The sequence below is a fragment of the Schistocerca piceifrons genome, chromosome X, assembly GCF_021461385.2.
Source record: "Schistocerca piceifrons isolate TAMUIC-IGC-003096 chromosome X, iqSchPice1.1, whole genome shotgun sequence".
In the NCBI taxonomy this organism is placed as follows: domain Eukaryota; kingdom Metazoa; phylum Arthropoda; class Insecta; order Orthoptera; family Acrididae; genus Schistocerca; species Schistocerca piceifrons.
The window spans coordinates 798,011,427-798,028,959 of NC_060149.1; the positions used below are offsets into that span (position 1 = coordinate 798,011,427).

General features: G+C 43.5%; 1 protein-coding gene across 1 annotated transcript in view; it reads left to right on the plus strand.

Annotated features, from left to right (window-relative positions):
• LOC124721523 (rapamycin-insensitive companion of mTOR) overlaps positions 1-17,533 on the plus strand; it is a 277,266-nt gene that overhangs the window by 152,348 nt on the left and 107,385 nt on the right. The window contains exons 16-17 of the mRNA XM_047246541.1: positions 4,213-4,382; positions 10,845-11,052. Of these exons, the coding sequence (XP_047102497.1) occupies positions 4,213-4,382; positions 10,845-11,052 (378 nt within the window). The remainder of the gene's footprint in view (positions 1-4,212; positions 4,383-10,844; positions 11,053-17,533) is intronic.

Here is a 17,533-nt window from a genome sequence, read left to right on the forward strand (position 1 = left end):
GTACCAACTCTTGCCCACTTACACAATCACCATACAACAATTTCCTAATCATCCAATGTATCAAATCCTTTTTTTATACAGTTGGCATCAACCCCTTGAAACTCTCCCTTGGGTAGGATTACCAGTTGGAATGCACCTTGTGTCTGGCCTCTCAAATCCATAGAATGTTCTTCCTGTGTTTACCCGCATTGCCCACTCCTCCCATCTGTTGCTCTCCCTAGTACCTGAAACATGAATTAGGACCATTCCTTCTGGTAGAAATCCACTGCTGTTGCCTCCACATCAGTCATACTACTGCAACCAATAATTTTCTTTTAGGTGGTAAACTACCTCACGTGGTGGTTGTGGGGTGTTACAGACAGTAGCCGATATCCTGGCGGAATGAACCCTCCTGCTATCTCTCCTTGCTTAGCATATTCTTCTCGATTATTTGCCTCTACTATTGGTGGATCACTCACGGATTGTTGAACCTGGTCTTTATTTTCTCCATGAAAGTGGATCTTGTTCTCAGATACAACATTTTAAACTATTTTCGTAATGGGCAGTTTGGTTTCAGTTGGGGCTTATCCTGTCACATGCTGGGTCTGGATGACCACTGACCCAGCTCCTGTGCCAGCTGCCTTGGTCATCTCTCTTTTCTCCATTTTTACTGCTTTTAGATGCAGGTGGCCCCTTACTTTTGTTGCGTCATATGTTTCATTTTGGGGGTTGCACTCCACTTAGCATTGGGTGTTACTGACCTCATTAATACTTTGACTATAGCAGATCGTGGGTGGGACAGTTGTGGGAGGGATGGCCCCTGTCACTTGCAGAGATCCAGGGGACATTTACATGGCCCCACCCTCCTACTGACCTGTTATTTCTTTCACATTCTTTTATTGTTGTCAGTTCAACTAATATCCATTACATTTTTAGGCTTCTCTCTTTTACTATGAGGAAACTCCTGGCTAGAAGACATTCTTTTGTCTATTACTGTCTCGGTGCTTAATTGTGTTGGCAGGGCAACCAGTTATGGGTGGGGTATCTCTTGCAACCAATGGGCCCTGGGAAACCCCTCATTCACTGTGATCTATGTGCTGTCCTGATCCATATACTTTTACTTCTCCTTAAATTAGTTCTCATCTCTAGCATCCATATTGCTTTCAAGGCCTCTATTTTACCACTGCTACATACTTTCATAGCTCGATCAAATTTCTGACTGCTATCACTAACTACAGGTGAACTGTCTCTTGGCTGACGGCGTGATAGTCGCACTGTTTAGTCCTCCAACCAACCCGTCAATGAATTAGGACTGATTTATTTCAAAGAGCTAGATTTTCAGCCAGCCTCATGACTCTTTGGCATCTGTTCCCCTGTTTTACAGAATTATCAAAGTGCTACTGCCATTTACACTGGCCACTATAAAACTATGGATAGGGTGGGCTGAGCCCTTAATTGGTTTGGAGGGGAGGGGAGAGGGGTTTGGATGTGGGTGAAGTTTCTCTCACCACAGATGAACATTGTGGTAGCCCTCATCTGCTCTCTGACCTGCATACTGGCCTGACCTATATACTTTTAATTCTCTTTAAATTATTTCCCGTCTCTGAAATCTGTATTGCTTGGAAGGCCATTTTTCACATTCAAGATGTAGTACTTAGCAAAATACAAGACATTATAAAATTTTACATATTTACATTCATGTACAAAATCTGCCTGATGTCACAAACCCCAGATGAACGATCTCTTGACTGATGGATTTATGACCTCACTGTTTAGTCACTTAACCTGCCCCCAAGCACCAACCTACCTACCTACACTATGTGGTCAAAAGTATCCGGACACCCCAAAAAACATACGGTTTTCATATTAGGTGCATTGTGCTGCCACCTACTGCCAGGTACTCCATATCAGTGACCTCAGCAGTCATTAGACATCATGAGAGAGCAGAATGGGGTGCTTCGCGGAACTCATGGACTTCGAACATGGTCTGGTGATTAGTGTCACTTGTGTCATATGTCTGTACGTGAGATTTCCACTCTCCTAAACATCCCTAAGTCCACTGTTTCCGATGTGCTGGTGAAGTGGAAACGTGAAGGGACATGTACAGCACAAAAGCTTACAGGCCGACCTAGTCTGTTGACTGACAGAGATCGCTGACAGTTGAAGAGGGTCGTAATGTATAATAGGCAGACATCTATCCAGACCATCACAGAGGAATTCCAAACTGCATTAGGATCCACTGCAAGTACTATGACAGTTAGTCGGGAGGTGAGAAAACTTGGATTTCATGGTTGAGTGGCTGCTCATAAGCCACACATCACACTGGTAAATGCCAAATGATGCCCCGCTTGGGGTAAGGAGCGTAAACTTTGGACAATTGAACAGTGGAAAAACACTGTGTTGAGTGACGAATCACAACACACAATGTGGTGATCCGATGGCAGGGTGTGGGTATGGCGAATGCCTAATGAGTGTCATCTGCCAGAGTGTGTAGTGCCAACAGTAAAATTTTGAGGCAGTGGTGTTATGCTGTGATCATGTTTTTCATGGAGGGGGCTTGCACCCCTTGTTGTTTTGCATGGCACTATCACAGCACAGGGCCTACATTGATGTTTTAAGCACCTTCTTGCTTCCTATTGTGGAAGAGCAATTGGGGGATGGCGATTGCATCTTTCAACACGATCGACAACCTGTTAATAATGCACGGCATATGGTGGAATGGTTACATGACAATAACATCCCTATAATGGACTGGCCTGCACAGAGTCCTGACCTGAATCATATAGAACACCTTTGGGATGTTTTGGAATGCCAACTTCGTGCCAGGCCTCACCGACCGACATCGATACCTCTCCTCAGTGCAGAATGTTGCGAAAAGTGGACTGCCATTTGCCAAGAAATCTTCCAGCACCTGATTGAATGTATGCCTGCAAGAGTGGAAGCTGTCATCAAGGCTAAGGATGGGCCAACACCGTATTGAATTCCAGCATTACTGATGAAGGGCACCACGAACTTGTAAATCATTTTCAGCCAGGTGTCCAAATACTTTTGATCACATAGTGTACCTACCATTTTGTCTCGGACACCTTGCTCCATCTATTTATGCAGCATGGTCTTTTGGACTGACTGGGTGACACACCAAACTGTTGTGACATTTTAGTTTATACCACATTTTGACAGAGTACATTTAATTTTTTGTTGGCCATATTACATGTCATATTGTTATGCAGTTGAAAGCAATAATCACCAATAATTCTCATACTACGTATTTAAGTGGTGTAATAGCGTCACAGCTCCTTGGCGTTTGTTTCATTTGCTGATGCACTAATATCATCTGAACTCGTACAGGAACTAATAATTTGTGAGTTAAGTGTTACTGGACGAGGGATGCTGCATTGCAATGTGCACTAAGTTAGAAATTCGAGTCAGACAGGAACCCGGATGGCTGAAGTGGTTAAGGCAACTGTTCATGAGAAGCAGTAAATCTGGGTTCGAGTCTTGGTCTGGTACAAATTTTCACCTTTCGACATTGCATTACCACAGTGCGCTGTGCTGCAGGAAATCACGAAATTCCATCCATCCCTTCCATTTCTTTCCACGTTCTCTATTTCATATAAATCGTCTTACTATATTGGGTAGGCACTTTCAAAAGTGCAATGTTTTTATGGAAGTACCGCAAGAGACGTGAACTCCAAGCAATATTTTTTTCAAAAACCTACATCCATGACTTCATTATTTCTTCTCAAATTGAACTAATTTAATATTTCTGCTAGTTTGTGTTAGGTGTATGGTATTGGGCAAACATCCCAAAAAGAACATATTTTGACACACATTTTACTGCTGAACATTCTCATTAGAATCTACTTGATCACTTTCTGACACATTGCCAGTTTTAGAGATGACTTTTATGTTAACACTTGTATTCATAACAGCTTCTAAGTATATGAACATTAACAAAGATTATTAATAGCTCACTATGTCCCCATAATGTACTTTTTATTTTTTGTGCTGACTTTTATTTCTGTTCATGATTCCTGTGAGAGTTATGTTTTCAGTGATTTACTTTCTGATTATGATGTAGGTTTCATTTTCCCCATATGTTATCAGATTATTTTATTTGTTGTTAAGTCATGATGATGTGTTTGTACGCAACTAATAATTGGGCTATAAAATAATATTATTTGTAGCTAGTAATTGTTTTATTACAGATACATTTTCTCTTCTTGTCTCCAGGTGTATTTAGAGGCACTTATTTCTCATCGGCCTTCATTGCTGCATTTGGGAGACAGAGGGCTTCTCTTATTTATTCGTTTCTTCTCTACACCAGCTGGATTTAGCTTATTCCAAGATGACAATGTGGTTTCCAACCATCTTCATCATTGGTTTACTAGCTACAATTACAGGTGAGTTTCGATTACATTTGTACCAATGACAATTCGTAGTTCTCTTAAGAACATGAATTAAAATCCTTTGTTTATCTTTTTTTTAATTTAGACTGGTGATGTATATTAGGGTGTTAACAGTTACACCTTTATTTGTACTATGCAGGCCTTCTTGTTATTTATTCTGGAGCGACATAGCACTAATAGTATTAACCCTGGTAGCTACTCTTGTGGATGTCCTGCACTACATGATTCTTTTTCACAATATTTCCACTGTCTCCCTTGTTGAGACAGGTTTCAAGAATGTTAAGATTAGATTCACATGATATTACATATTTTTTATGGCATACTTAATAGACCTGTTTCAAAGGAATAATGTTCAAATTCTTATCTGGCGCAATTGATTTAGTATTTTATGGTTTCCCTAAATCGCTTTTCTCAAATGGGCAGCTGATTCTTTAATCCAGGGATACAGGTATGACCTTTATTTGTTGGTTGCTGCCCTTTCTCCTTGTCTTCTTTAATCAGTATACCATTGTAATAACCTGAGGCAATTGTTACTTGAAAATATGTTTACACAAATGTGTGACAACCTTCAAAAATTATCACACCACTTCAGAGTAACGGAATATTCCGTAACCAGATATTATAATCAGATGTTAGTCTTCTTTGCTAATGGTTTCAAACAGCACATTGCTTTTTGGTAATCATTAATCATAGTTGACAAATGCTGCAGGCACTATTACTATACTTCTGATGACACATATGTATCTCATGGACTCGTATCTCCCTGTGTGCATTGCAATGTGGCACTTACGTTTTGTGTCATCAACAATTCACTGTAGAAAGTTTTGATACTCATTGGCTTTCCTCAGTTTCTCAACAATCTTCTCAGATTACCTTTTTTCATAGTGAACGGCAGTGTATGAGAAAGTGCTTAGGCTCACCATTATTATGTGGTAAGATATATACACTCCTGGAAATGGAAAAAAGAACACATTGACACCGGTGTGTCAGACCTACCATACTTGCTCCGGACACTGCGAGAGGGCTGTACAAGCAATGATCACACGCACGGCACAGCGGACACACCAGGAACCGCGGTGTTGGCCGTCGAATGGCGCTAGCTGTGCAGCATTTGTGCACCGCCGCCGTCAGTGTCAGCCAGTTTGCCGTGGCATACGGAGCTCCATCGCAGTCTTTAACACTGGTAGCATGCCGCGACAGCGTGGACGTGAACCGTATGTGCAGTTGACGGACTTTGAGCGAGGGCGTATAGTGGGCATGCGGGAGGCCGGGTGGACGTACCGCCGAATTGCTCAACACGTGGGGCGTGAGGTCTCCACAGTACATCGATGTTGTCGCCAGTGGTCGGCGGAAGGTGCACGTGCCCGTCGACCTGGGACCGGACCGCAGCGACGCACGGATGCACACCAAGACCGTAGGATCCTACGCAGTGCCGTAGGGGACCGCACCGCCACTTCCCAGCAAATTAGGGACACTGTTGCTCCTGGGGTATCGGCGAGGACCATTCGCAACCGTCTCCATGAAGCTGGGCTACGGTCTCGCACACCGTTAGGCCGTCTTCCGCTCACGCCCCAACATCGTGCAGCCCGCCTCCAGTGGTGTCGCGACAGGCGTGAATGGAGGGACGAATGGAGACGTGTCGTCTTCAGCGATGAGAGTCGCTTCTGCCTTGGTGCCAATGATGGTCGTATGCGTGTTTGGCGCCGTGCAGGTGAGCGCCACAATCAGGACTGCATACGACCGAGGCACACAGGGCCAACACCCGGCATCATGGTGTGGGGAGCGATCTCCTACACTGGCCGTACACCACTGGTGATCGTCGAGGGGACACTGAATAGTGCACGGTACATCCAAACCGTCATCGAACCCATCGTTCTACCATTCCTAGACTGGCAAGGGAACTTGCTGTTCCAACAGGACAATGCACGTCCGCATGTATCCCGTGCACCCAACGTGCTCTAGAAGGTGTAAGTCAACTACCCTGGCCAGCAAGATCTCCGGATCTGTCCCCCATTGAGCATGTTTGGGACTGGATGAAGCGTCGTCTCACGCGGTCTGCACGTCCAGCACGAACGCTGGTCCAACTGAGGCGCCAGGTGGAAATGGCATGGCAAGCCATTCCACAGGACTACATCCAGCATCTCTACGATCGTCTCCATGGGTGAATAGCAGCCTGCATTGCTGCGAAAGGTGGATATACACTGTACTAGTGCCGACATTGTGCATGCTCTGTTGCCTGTGTCTATGTGCCTGTGGTTCTGTCAGTGTGATCATGTGATGTATCTGACCCCAGGAATGTGTCAATAAAGTTTCTCCTTCCTGGGACAATGAATTCACGGTGTTCTTATTTCAATTTCCAGGAGTGTATATGCATGATCTCAACATGAGCTCCACTCTCACACTTCCCTGAGACACCCAACACTCAGTTCATTTCTCATGACAGTTTGTTGCTGAAGCCTTATCAAAAATAAAACATTTATTTCAAATCACTCTTCACTGCAACCATGAAAATGATGAATAGTTTATGGAATGTTAATAACCAGCTGCATTAAAATGTAGCCTCAATTTTTGGCCATATGTAATATATGATTTATACTTGTCAATGGTGTATGTGACATACTGTAGTGACTTCATTGACTACTTCTGTTTCAGCAATCTGAGGAAAGAAATAAAACTGATATTTTGCAACTGATTCTTTTTAACGTATATTTTTTAATGCTCAAAAGAAAGTAGTGTGTATATTTCAACACTGCATTCTTTAAGACTACACTTCCTATCTGTAACAGTACTGTAATGGGATAAATTGACTCACTGTCAACATTTTTTGTTGGTGTCTGCAGTAAACCTGATCAATATTTGGCAAACACTTCATGCCCGAGCTCAGTCTGAATTACAGTCATAAAATACATTACGTCAACGTTGTTTTCTTTTAAAAGTTTTTCTACAAGTTTCTTGAAATTATCATAGCCACTGTACTTTGCATGGCATTACACTTGAAAAACATATAAGTTCTGAATTTGTGTTTTTTTGCCACTATTATTTAAAGTCAAATCTGTGGGATGAAATATCTGAGCTGAAGTCTTAAACCCCTAATGCTTGGGATCCTCCCTGGAATGAAATGTCTCAGCTAAAGCCATAAACCCCTTATGTGAGGGATCCTTCTTTTTCAGCATAGCAAGTTTGCCCCCCCCCCCCCAGAACAAATATACAAATATGAACTAAAAACTGGTATGTTCCAATGCAGATGAAATCATTTTAGGGTCTCTGTCTGTGCTGCTGTGTGGTTATGAACATGGTGTCTTCCTTGGCGAAGTTTTTATAGAATGAGTCTGAATCCTCTGTCACCTGCCTCAAACCAGCTCTAAGTTTAAAAAGAATTGGTGACCTGGGAATCAGATCCTACCCATCTAGCATGAGAACTACTTAATAATAAAACTTTCTTTCTTCATACTGATTTCCCTACATTCTTAATTTTCAATTTACTACTGAAAGTTTGTTGTGCCCTGTCTACATCTACATCTGCCAGAGGCTCATTGATTTCTAACTGAAGCAACAGGTTATACTTATTTTTCACATTCACCATGAAGCTGTCAGCTTAAATTCTAAACCTGTTTCTTCTGTTATCACTTCCCACCTCTCTTTACCTTTCTCCCTCCTAAACATGTCCAGATCTTTTGTAGCCGTGTCTGATTCAGCCTGAAGGGCAGCAGTTTTTCCCTCCTCTTCTTCTATCTCCCTGTATCTACTACATATCCTATGAAACCACTCAAGAACTTAATTTATTTCCCAAGTTCTTATGCCACTATAGTCACCCCTGTGGAAAAAACTGAAGCACCCATCACACCATACCCTGGAAATAATACTTTAGAAAGAATAAGTCAGTTACATTACCAATAAAGAAGGAAACACAGTTGCAAAAGTTGGTATAAAAGTAACTGTATGTAAACAAATTACTATTGTAAATTCCTGAATCCAAACAACTTAAATTAACACTGTGTTCTGGAAATATGAACTAAATAATGAAGGAATGCACTCAACTTAAATTGCTGGAAAGAAAAGAGGACGGTTAAATGAGATTCTCTAGTTTACTACGCAAAACATAAACAAAAATACATCTACAAGAGAAAAAAAAAACTCGCCCTTCTTGCTTGGTGCAGAGCTGTCAACTGTACCTATGATCCTGAGATCTAACCACTGAACTGGAATATGCACACCACTAGTAGTTCATACACACCCTCCAACTGGCTCATAGCAACTTCTGCAATATTCTCCAAAACAAAAAAACAAGAATACATTTCAAAATCAGTAGATCGAAAGACATGTAAAACACGCGCTCTCAAATTTCCGTGGACACAAATGGAATTTATTTGTGTCAGTTTAACCTCACCAACTTCACTTTGTTCAGTAAACACTACCTCCAGCTTATGGCTCCATGCTCAATTGTAAGATGAATCTCACTACTGGGCATTTCATGCTCACTAAAAGACAACACTCACCTAGAAAATCCAGAAAAGGACTAAACAGAATTACATGCCTGCATGTGGGAACACACCACTAGTTCTTGTAGTCTTTCCATATTTGAAAAGTAACTTCATCAGTCTTCGAAGGATCACTAACTGCTGACTTCAGTTAAACATTAAATCATCAGCTCCCCTCTACGGGGCACCTCTACCCCATGATGGCTGTCAGTAGACTTCTGGTTTCATGATTTAGCATTTACCCCTTTCAGTCAGTCAGTCATCAGGATAAGAATTCAAGAATCTCCATTGACTATTTCCTATCCTCATTACTAGAAAGTCTCTTAGAAGGTGCCGCTTCCTGCCAGAATCTCCAGAAGTTTATTTACACCAGGAGCTGGAAACCACTGGCAATCATGGGAAAATTACTCACCCTGCAGCCATCTAGTAAGCTCAGACCACACAATCCATTTAGGAAAAGCCTGCTCCATCATCTTCAAGTGAAACTAAAGTGTCCTCCTCCAGCTACTAGACTGTGGCCCTGGCATCCACAGTAACAAGCAGGATGAGGACATGGGTGTGGGCAGGAAGTGATATGTTACAGTTGGATTTTCTGTCCTTTATCAGTTTATGTAACTCTTTGCAGAGGCCTTCTATGCTCTCATCATAATGTGAACACATTTCTACTGCTGATTTCTGTGGAATATGTTTTGTTTGTTTAATAAACAAAGTCTTGCTATTCTTGTTGATATTCATTCAATATCTGTAATGCTTCTTTATTTTCTTGTTGACATTAAATCCTGCTGAGGTATTTCCTTCCTACCCTGCTTCTCTTTCATGAAACACTTGGCTCAATTTCAATTCTATTTGGCACTTCTTTCATTTTTTCTGACAACACTGCTGTAACCCATTTGATGTTATCTAACACTTTCTCCATCTCCATTAACCTATCAGTATATCCAAAAGTGGTGTCCTGTGTACCCTGGCCTCGTATTTTTGATTCCTTCAGCCTTCTAAGTTTGGTATTGTGGCACCAACATGCTGCCCATGTGCATGCAGAGCCATGAGTTCCTGAGTCAAAATAGTCATGTAACAGTCTTTCTGTTTTTGTTTGACTTGTAAAGTGTTTCAGTGAAAATGATTAGAGATCATGGCCCAGTTTGGTGAGCAGTCCATCAGCACTTGTTTGCCTTAAAGCTATCCGTCAGGCTGATTACATTATGGGTACTTCACAGTTACGTGGGGTGGATATCTTGAATGGATATTGTATGGTTCTCCTTCTTCTATTTCTTATTCTGGGTTGCTCATCCTATCTACAAAATACTTTTTATTTACAAACAAATGAGAGCAAAAAGAATAAAGTATGTACTTGATTGGAAGTTATGTATTTTTAATATATTTTACTTTTTTTCCATCGTGTTTATTTCATTTCTCTTCCCCTTAATTCATATTTCCTTCTCAGTCTGTTCTCATCATCTCTGGACTGAAACTGACACAGTGCTTACCAATATACTATCGTTGACCTCTTGGTATCTCTGACAACTCCCCCTTCATCTTTGTCTTGCTTTCAGCAGATGGGCATCTCTATTTCTGTGGTCTGAGTGGTCTGCCCTTCCTTTCAACCTTCTCAAACCTATCCCTCTTTCCCTTCTGATAAAGGAACTAGTAGTTCTGAAAGATAAGACAGTTTCTTATACTTTTGTGTCTTTATCAGCAGTACTGAGAATTTTGCCTGCTGAAGGTAAGTACCCATTCTGTATTGTAGTTCTGTTTCCTCATACATAGTACACTTGATCAGCTGCATGTGATCATGTTTTAAGAAAATTTATATTAATAGTCTGTAAATGTACTTTTCCATATAATTATGAAATTCTATACAAAAGATGTGCAAAAAATGTTACTGACTCAACTCAACTAAGCTAATCCAGTGTAAATTGAATTTTTTGTAGGGTAGAATGGTGCATTAAGGGAGAAAATGTCTAATACTCTTTATGAACAGGTATGTTGGTGTCATTGAGGGCGAACTGCACGATTCTCTTACCTTACATAAAAGAGGAGAAGATGGGCGTTATGTCCGGCGGATCAGCAATGTGAAACAACGTGTTGCTGATGTATATGTGCCACCGCATCTGTATGGACAGTTAGCTCAACATGAAGCTGGTTTTAGAATGCTTCTGGATGGGGGTCATTTGAGCTCCTATTTTCAGGTACAAAGGACTCAATGTAAAGGAATTTCTTAGATAAATCTTCAGCATGTCTGTTTGTCTAAGTAGAGTATACTTTCTGAATGTTTCGCCATCATCTTCATTATGCATGACTGCAGTAATGCAAAGTCATTTGTTTTGTTCAGAATCATATAATTTTTCATTTGAAATTTGAAAGAATGCCTCATTTGTTGTTTACCACTGTTATGACATTTTGTCAGTTCTACAAAATCACTGAACAACAAAATGTTTGAAATCTGTAATGCTTAGGTAACAGTGCTAGATAAGAGTGATCATTCTAAAAGTTTAATAACTGTGACTCTGTTCAGTAACTGAAAATACTAGCAGTTGCAAGGTCTCATAGAACAGCAAACGCTTCTCACAAATGCGATTCGTGATTTCGTCGCGGCATCAAATGCGGGGCATCTCTCGTCGTTGTCTCTACCCTCCTTTTCCTCCTTATGACGAGACGGCGGAAGACTGGTCTGATTACAAAAAACGTCTTCGACAGCACTTCTTGGCATTTCATGTCGCGGATGACCAAACATGTAATTACTGATGTAAGTCTCTGTTCCTTTCATGGATTTCACATCAAATGTATCAGTTGTTGTTGCAATTGGCTCCTTTGAAAGATCCTGCATCTTTGTCCTTTGCTGAAATGTGCTCACTTCTGTCCATCTATTTTCAAAAGCATATGCATGTGGTAGCCTCTCGTGTTGCCTTTTATCATTGTCAAAAACAACCGAATCAATCCTATTGCGCTTGGGCTGCTGAACTTCACGGCCTCAGTAGAAAGTGTCAATTTGTTACTGAAGTTCACAGAGAATCCTACGCCGATTCCATGGTATGGGATGCTATTATCTGATCGGCGCCCAACAAAGAAGTTAGGCAATGTCTACATCTACATCTACATCCATACTCCGCAAGCCACCCGACGGTGTGTGGCGGAGGGTTCTCCCTTCTATTCCAGTCTCGTATTGTTCGTGGAAAGGAGGATTGTCGGTATGCCTCTGTGTGGGCTCTAATCTATCTGATTTTATCCACATGGTCTCTTCGTGAGATATACGTAGGAGGGAGCAATATACTGCTTGACTCTTCGGTGAAGGTATGTTCTCGAAACTTCAACAAAAGCCCGTACCAAGCTACTGAGCATCTCTCCTGCAGAGTCTTCCACTGGAGTTTATCTATCATCTCCGTAACGCTTTCGCGATTACTAAATGATCCTGTAACGAAGCGCGCTGCTCTCTGTTGGATATTCTCTCTCTCTTCTATCAACCCTATCTGGTACAGATCCCACACTGCTGAGCAGTATTCAAGCAGCGGGCGAACAAGCGTACTGTAACCTACTTCCTTTGTTTTCGGATTGCATTTCCTTGGGATTCTTCCAATGAATCTCAGTCTGGCTTCTGCTTTACTGACGATCAACTTTATATGATCATTCCATTTTAAATCACTCCTAACGCGTACTCCCAGATAATTTGTGGCATTAACTGCTTCCAGTTGCTGACCTGCTATATCGTAGCTAAATGATAAGGGATCTTTCTTTCTGTGTATTCACAGCACATTACACTTGTCTACATTGAGATTCAATTGCCGTTCCCTGCACCATGCGTCAATTCGCTGCAGATCCACCTGCATTTCAGTGCAATTTTCCATTGTTACAACCTCTCGATATACCACAGCATCATCCACAAAAAGCCTCAGTGAACTTCCGATGTCATCCAGAAGGTCATTTATGTATATTGTGAATAGCAACGGTCGTACGACACTCCCCTGCGGCACACCTGAAATCACTCTTACTTCGGAAGACTTCTCTCCATTGAGAATGACGTGCTGCGTTCTGTTATCTAGGAACTCTTCAATCCAATCACACAATTGGTCTGATAGTCCATATGCTCTTACTTTGTTCATTAAACGACTGTGGGGAACTGTATTGAACGCCTTGCGGAAGTCAAGAAACACGGCATCTACCTGTGAACCCGTGTCTATGGACCTCTGAGTCTCGTGGACGAATAGCGCGTGCTGAGTTTCACATGACCGTATTTTCCGAAACCCATACTGATTCCTACAGAGTAGATTTCTAGTCTCCAGAAAAGTCATTATACTCGAACATAATACGTGTTCCAAAATTCTACAACTGATCCACGTTAGAGATATAGGTCTATAGTTCTGCACATCTGTTCGACGTCCCTTCTTGAAAACGGAGATGACGTGTGCCCCTTTCCAATCCTATGGAACGCTACGCTCTTTAGAGACCTACGGTACACCGCTGCAAGAAGGGGGGCAAGTTCCTTCGCATACTCTGTGTAAAATCGAACTGGTATCCCATCAGATCCAGCGGCCTTTCCTCTTTTGAGCGATTTTAATTGTTTCTCTATCCCTCTGTCGTCTATTTCGATATCTACCATTTTGTCATCTGTGCGACAATCTAGTGAAGGAACTACTGTGCAGTCTTCCTCTGTGAAACAACGTGCCCTTCAGTTGACGTCCTATCCATCGCTCAGTCTTTTGAAATTTCTCGTGCCGCTGGAGCGCAAATAGAGGCATGATGTCACGTCGGGGAAATACAACCTCTGTGTGCTGTTGACGAAGCGTGTGGTGTGTCCCCGCCGGCCGACATGGCCACAGTACGCTCCCAAGCGCAGCCTCGGCCTAACCGCAAACAACCCTCTAAGAAACTGCAGCAAAACCCACGGCAACTTCCTTCATGTCCGTGGTGTTTTACGAAACATTCACGAGAGGATTGTTCACAATGTTGGACCGTGTGTCTCAACTGCAAGAAAAGAGGTCACGTGTCATCCGTTTGCAAATCCGAACGCATACTTGATTTTCATGAACATGGTCCTGATTCTGATTGTGTGTTGTCTGTCAATTCCTCACTGTTCAAATACTTGGTCGAGATGTTCGCATGCAGGTGGATAGTAGTTGTGCGGCCACTATCATCAATTCTCAGACGTATCTTCAGTTGGGTTTTCCAATCCTGTCATCTGTCACTAGGCAATTACAGACTTACAATAAACAGAAGATTTCTCTCTTAGGACAATTTGATGCTGAGGTATCTTACAAATCTGTCATTTGCGCTGTTCCCATATTTGTGGTCAACCATAGTAATGGGGAGAATCTTTTTGGTTTCGATGCCTTTCGCGTTTTTGGGTTCTCCATAGGTGAGTCTGTCAATATCGTCTCTGATGCTATTCCTTATGCTCAATTGGATTCCTTGTCGACGACATTTTCGTCCCTTTTTTTTCTCCTGGGTTAGGCCGTGCAAACGACTGTGAAGCTCATATCATGCTCAAACCCACTACTCGGCCTAAGTTTTTTTTGGGCTCGGCCCATTCCTGTGGCCCTTCGTGATCAGATCAAACGGGAGCTGGATCGTCTCACTGCTTCCGGAGTCTTGCTTCCTGTCACTTCCAGTGAGTGGTCCTCTCCTGTTGTTGTCATTGCTAAGCCAAATGGTGATATTCGTCTCTGTGGCGATTTCAAAGCCACTGTAAATGCTCAATGCCTTATCGACACTTACCCTATGCCTTGACCTGAAGAATTGTTCACTAAACTGGCTGGAGGCCAGTATTTTTCTAAACTTAACCTGTCAGAAGCTTATCATCAACTTCCTCTCGACGCTGCTTCCCAGCAGATTCTGGTCCTTAACACGCCTTTCGGCCTCTATCCATACCAACAAGTGCTATTTGGGGTTGCCAGTGCCCCTGCTCTCTTTCAGCGATTCTTGGAACAATTATTGCTCCCTGTCCCTGGGTGTATAAATTACATGGACGACATTTTTGTCACTGGCTCCACCACTGAAGAACATCTTCAAAATCTCCGCACACTTTTTCATGTCTTACAGACAGCCGGTCTTAAGTGTAATCTTCAGAAAACAAAATTTGTTCAGGCATCTATCACGTACTTGGTGTTTCAACTCTCTCAGGATGGTATTCGTCCGCTTCAGCAAACTGTCGCTGCGATCGATGCCCTTCCTTGCCCTACATCTGTTAAGGAACTGCAGGCCTTCTTGGGGAAAATAGCATACTATCACAGGTTTTTACCATCTGCTGCTTCGGTGGCTCAGCCGTTGCGTCACCTGTTGCATAAAAACATGCCTTTTCACTGGTCCGCATCATGCGATGCGGCTTTCCAGTAATTGAAGACTATGCTGAAACAGACCCTGTGCCTGGCTACTTATCGACCTGGCCAACATCTTGTTCTTGCCATGGACGCCTCTCAATACGGGATTGGTGCAGTCCTTGTGCACCGTTTTTCTGACGGTTCTGAACAACCCATTGCTTATGCCTCCAAAACGCTCACGGATGCCCAACAAAAGTATTCTCAAATTGAAAAAGAAGCTTTGGCCATTATTTATGCTCTTCATAAGTTTGGTGTTTTTCTCTATGGATCCGAATTTCATCTTGTTATGGATCACAAACCACTTGTTTCCTTCTTTCATTCATCAACGTCATTTCCCGACAAGGCTGCACACTGCCTCCAGCGTTGGGCTCTTTACTTGTCTCGTTTCAATTATGAGATTCATTTCCGGCTGACGGTTAAACATGCGAATGCTGATGCACTGTCTCGCCTTCCCATGGGTCCTGATCTGGCATTTGATAGGGACGAACGTTTGTGTTTCCACCTGGATGTTGCCGAGCAGCGGGTTGTGGACGGGTTCCCCATCACCGGGGACCGGCTGGCGGCTGCTACGGTTCCTGACCCTACCCTCTCCCGGGTTTTACGCTGTATTCAGAAGGGTTGGCCAGATCATCTGTCTGCTAAGACTTTTGATCCATTGCGGAACTACTACACTTTGCGTTACCGCCTCACGGCTAGGGATGGTGTTATCCTCCTTTCCACCGACAATGCTTCACCGCGTGTTGTGGTACCTGCGTCTTTGTGGGCTTCGGTATTGCGCCTCCTTTACCTGGGGTGTCTCTCACACAAAATCTCTGTTGCGCCGTCATGTGTACTGGCCCAGCATCGACTCTGAAATCGCATGCATGGTCGCTGCCTGCGGCCGTTGTGCATCACAGGCCACCGCCTCAAAGTCATCTTTGTCACCGTGGCCTTCGCCTGAGAAGCCCTGGGAGCGTATTCATGCTGACTTTGCGGGACCTTTTTTAGGTGCTTATTGGCTTCTTGTTATTGACGCGTACTCTAGCTTTCCTTTCATTGTCCGTTGCACGTCGTCTACCACCGCTGAAACCATGAATGCTCTAGCTCAGATTTTCTCTTTGGAAGGCTTTCCCTCTACTCTTGTTACTGAGAATATTCTGCAATTTACCTCTTCCGATTTTGCGGATTTTTGTGCCCGTCACAGCGTCATGCATGTCACGGTCCCTCCGTTCCATCCACAGTCAAACGGTGTAGCTGAAAGACTGGTCTGCACATTTAAGGCTCAGATGAGGAAACTCCTGACTTCTTCTGCTGCTGATGATGCACTTATCCAATTTCTGGCTTCTTAATGTTTCACCCCCATGGGCGACCACAGCCCAGCTGAGCTCTTACATGGCCAACAGCCCTGCACGCTACTTCATCTTCTGTGGCCTCCCACCTCATGGCCGTGGGTGCCTTCGCTTGCCGGTTCACCACCGGCGACCTTGTATGGGTACAGGGATATGGTAGACAGCCAAAATGGAGTCCTGGCCGCATCTTACAACAGCATGGCCAACGCCTGTATGAAATCCAGATGGACATGGGTGTTGCAGTGCGTCATTCGGGCCAGCTTTGGCCTCATGTGCCAGCAACGCCTGTTCCAGATGCTGCTACACCACCTTTGGCTCTACCTGATGCTCGGGACCCTGGACTCTCTCATTACTCACAACGCAGTCCTCTCACCATCATATCGGTGACAGCACAAGAACTGACACCAACAGGAGACATGGCCATGCAGGAACCAAATGACCATCTGTCGGAGCAACTCTACTCGCCTCCTTCTCCTACGGACGCGGAAACATCGCCCATGTCTCCTGTTATAACAACTGGACTTGCCGCAATGGGCAGATTGGTGCACGGGGCCCCAGCAGATTCGACCCCCACATCTCCTGTCATCTCGACGCATTATCATCGGGGACACTTCTGTCCGTACTGGATGCCTCCTCCGCGAGACTTTTAGGCCAGTCAAACACCACCTATGGACGTTAGCAATCTACAGGCCACCTCCACAAGACCTGTGCAAAAACTGCAAAGGGGGGGAAAGTGTTGTGACTTGTCGATCTTTCAAAGTGCCGACACACAGTTACGCACATCCTCTACATGCGGCGCTGTCTGCCAGCCATGCAGCAGCAGCGCCACCTAAGCGGCCAGCCAGCAGCCGCTAGACTCGGACTCAGTTACGATTTGACTGTTAAAGAGTAACCACGTCTTACTCTGTTTACTTGGTCTGTGACTTACATGTATTGCGTCGTCCTTGAAATATATTTGTTCAACTTGGAGTTATAACATACATAAACGTATTAGTTAGCACCTATGATACTTCAATAGCTTCTAACTGCAT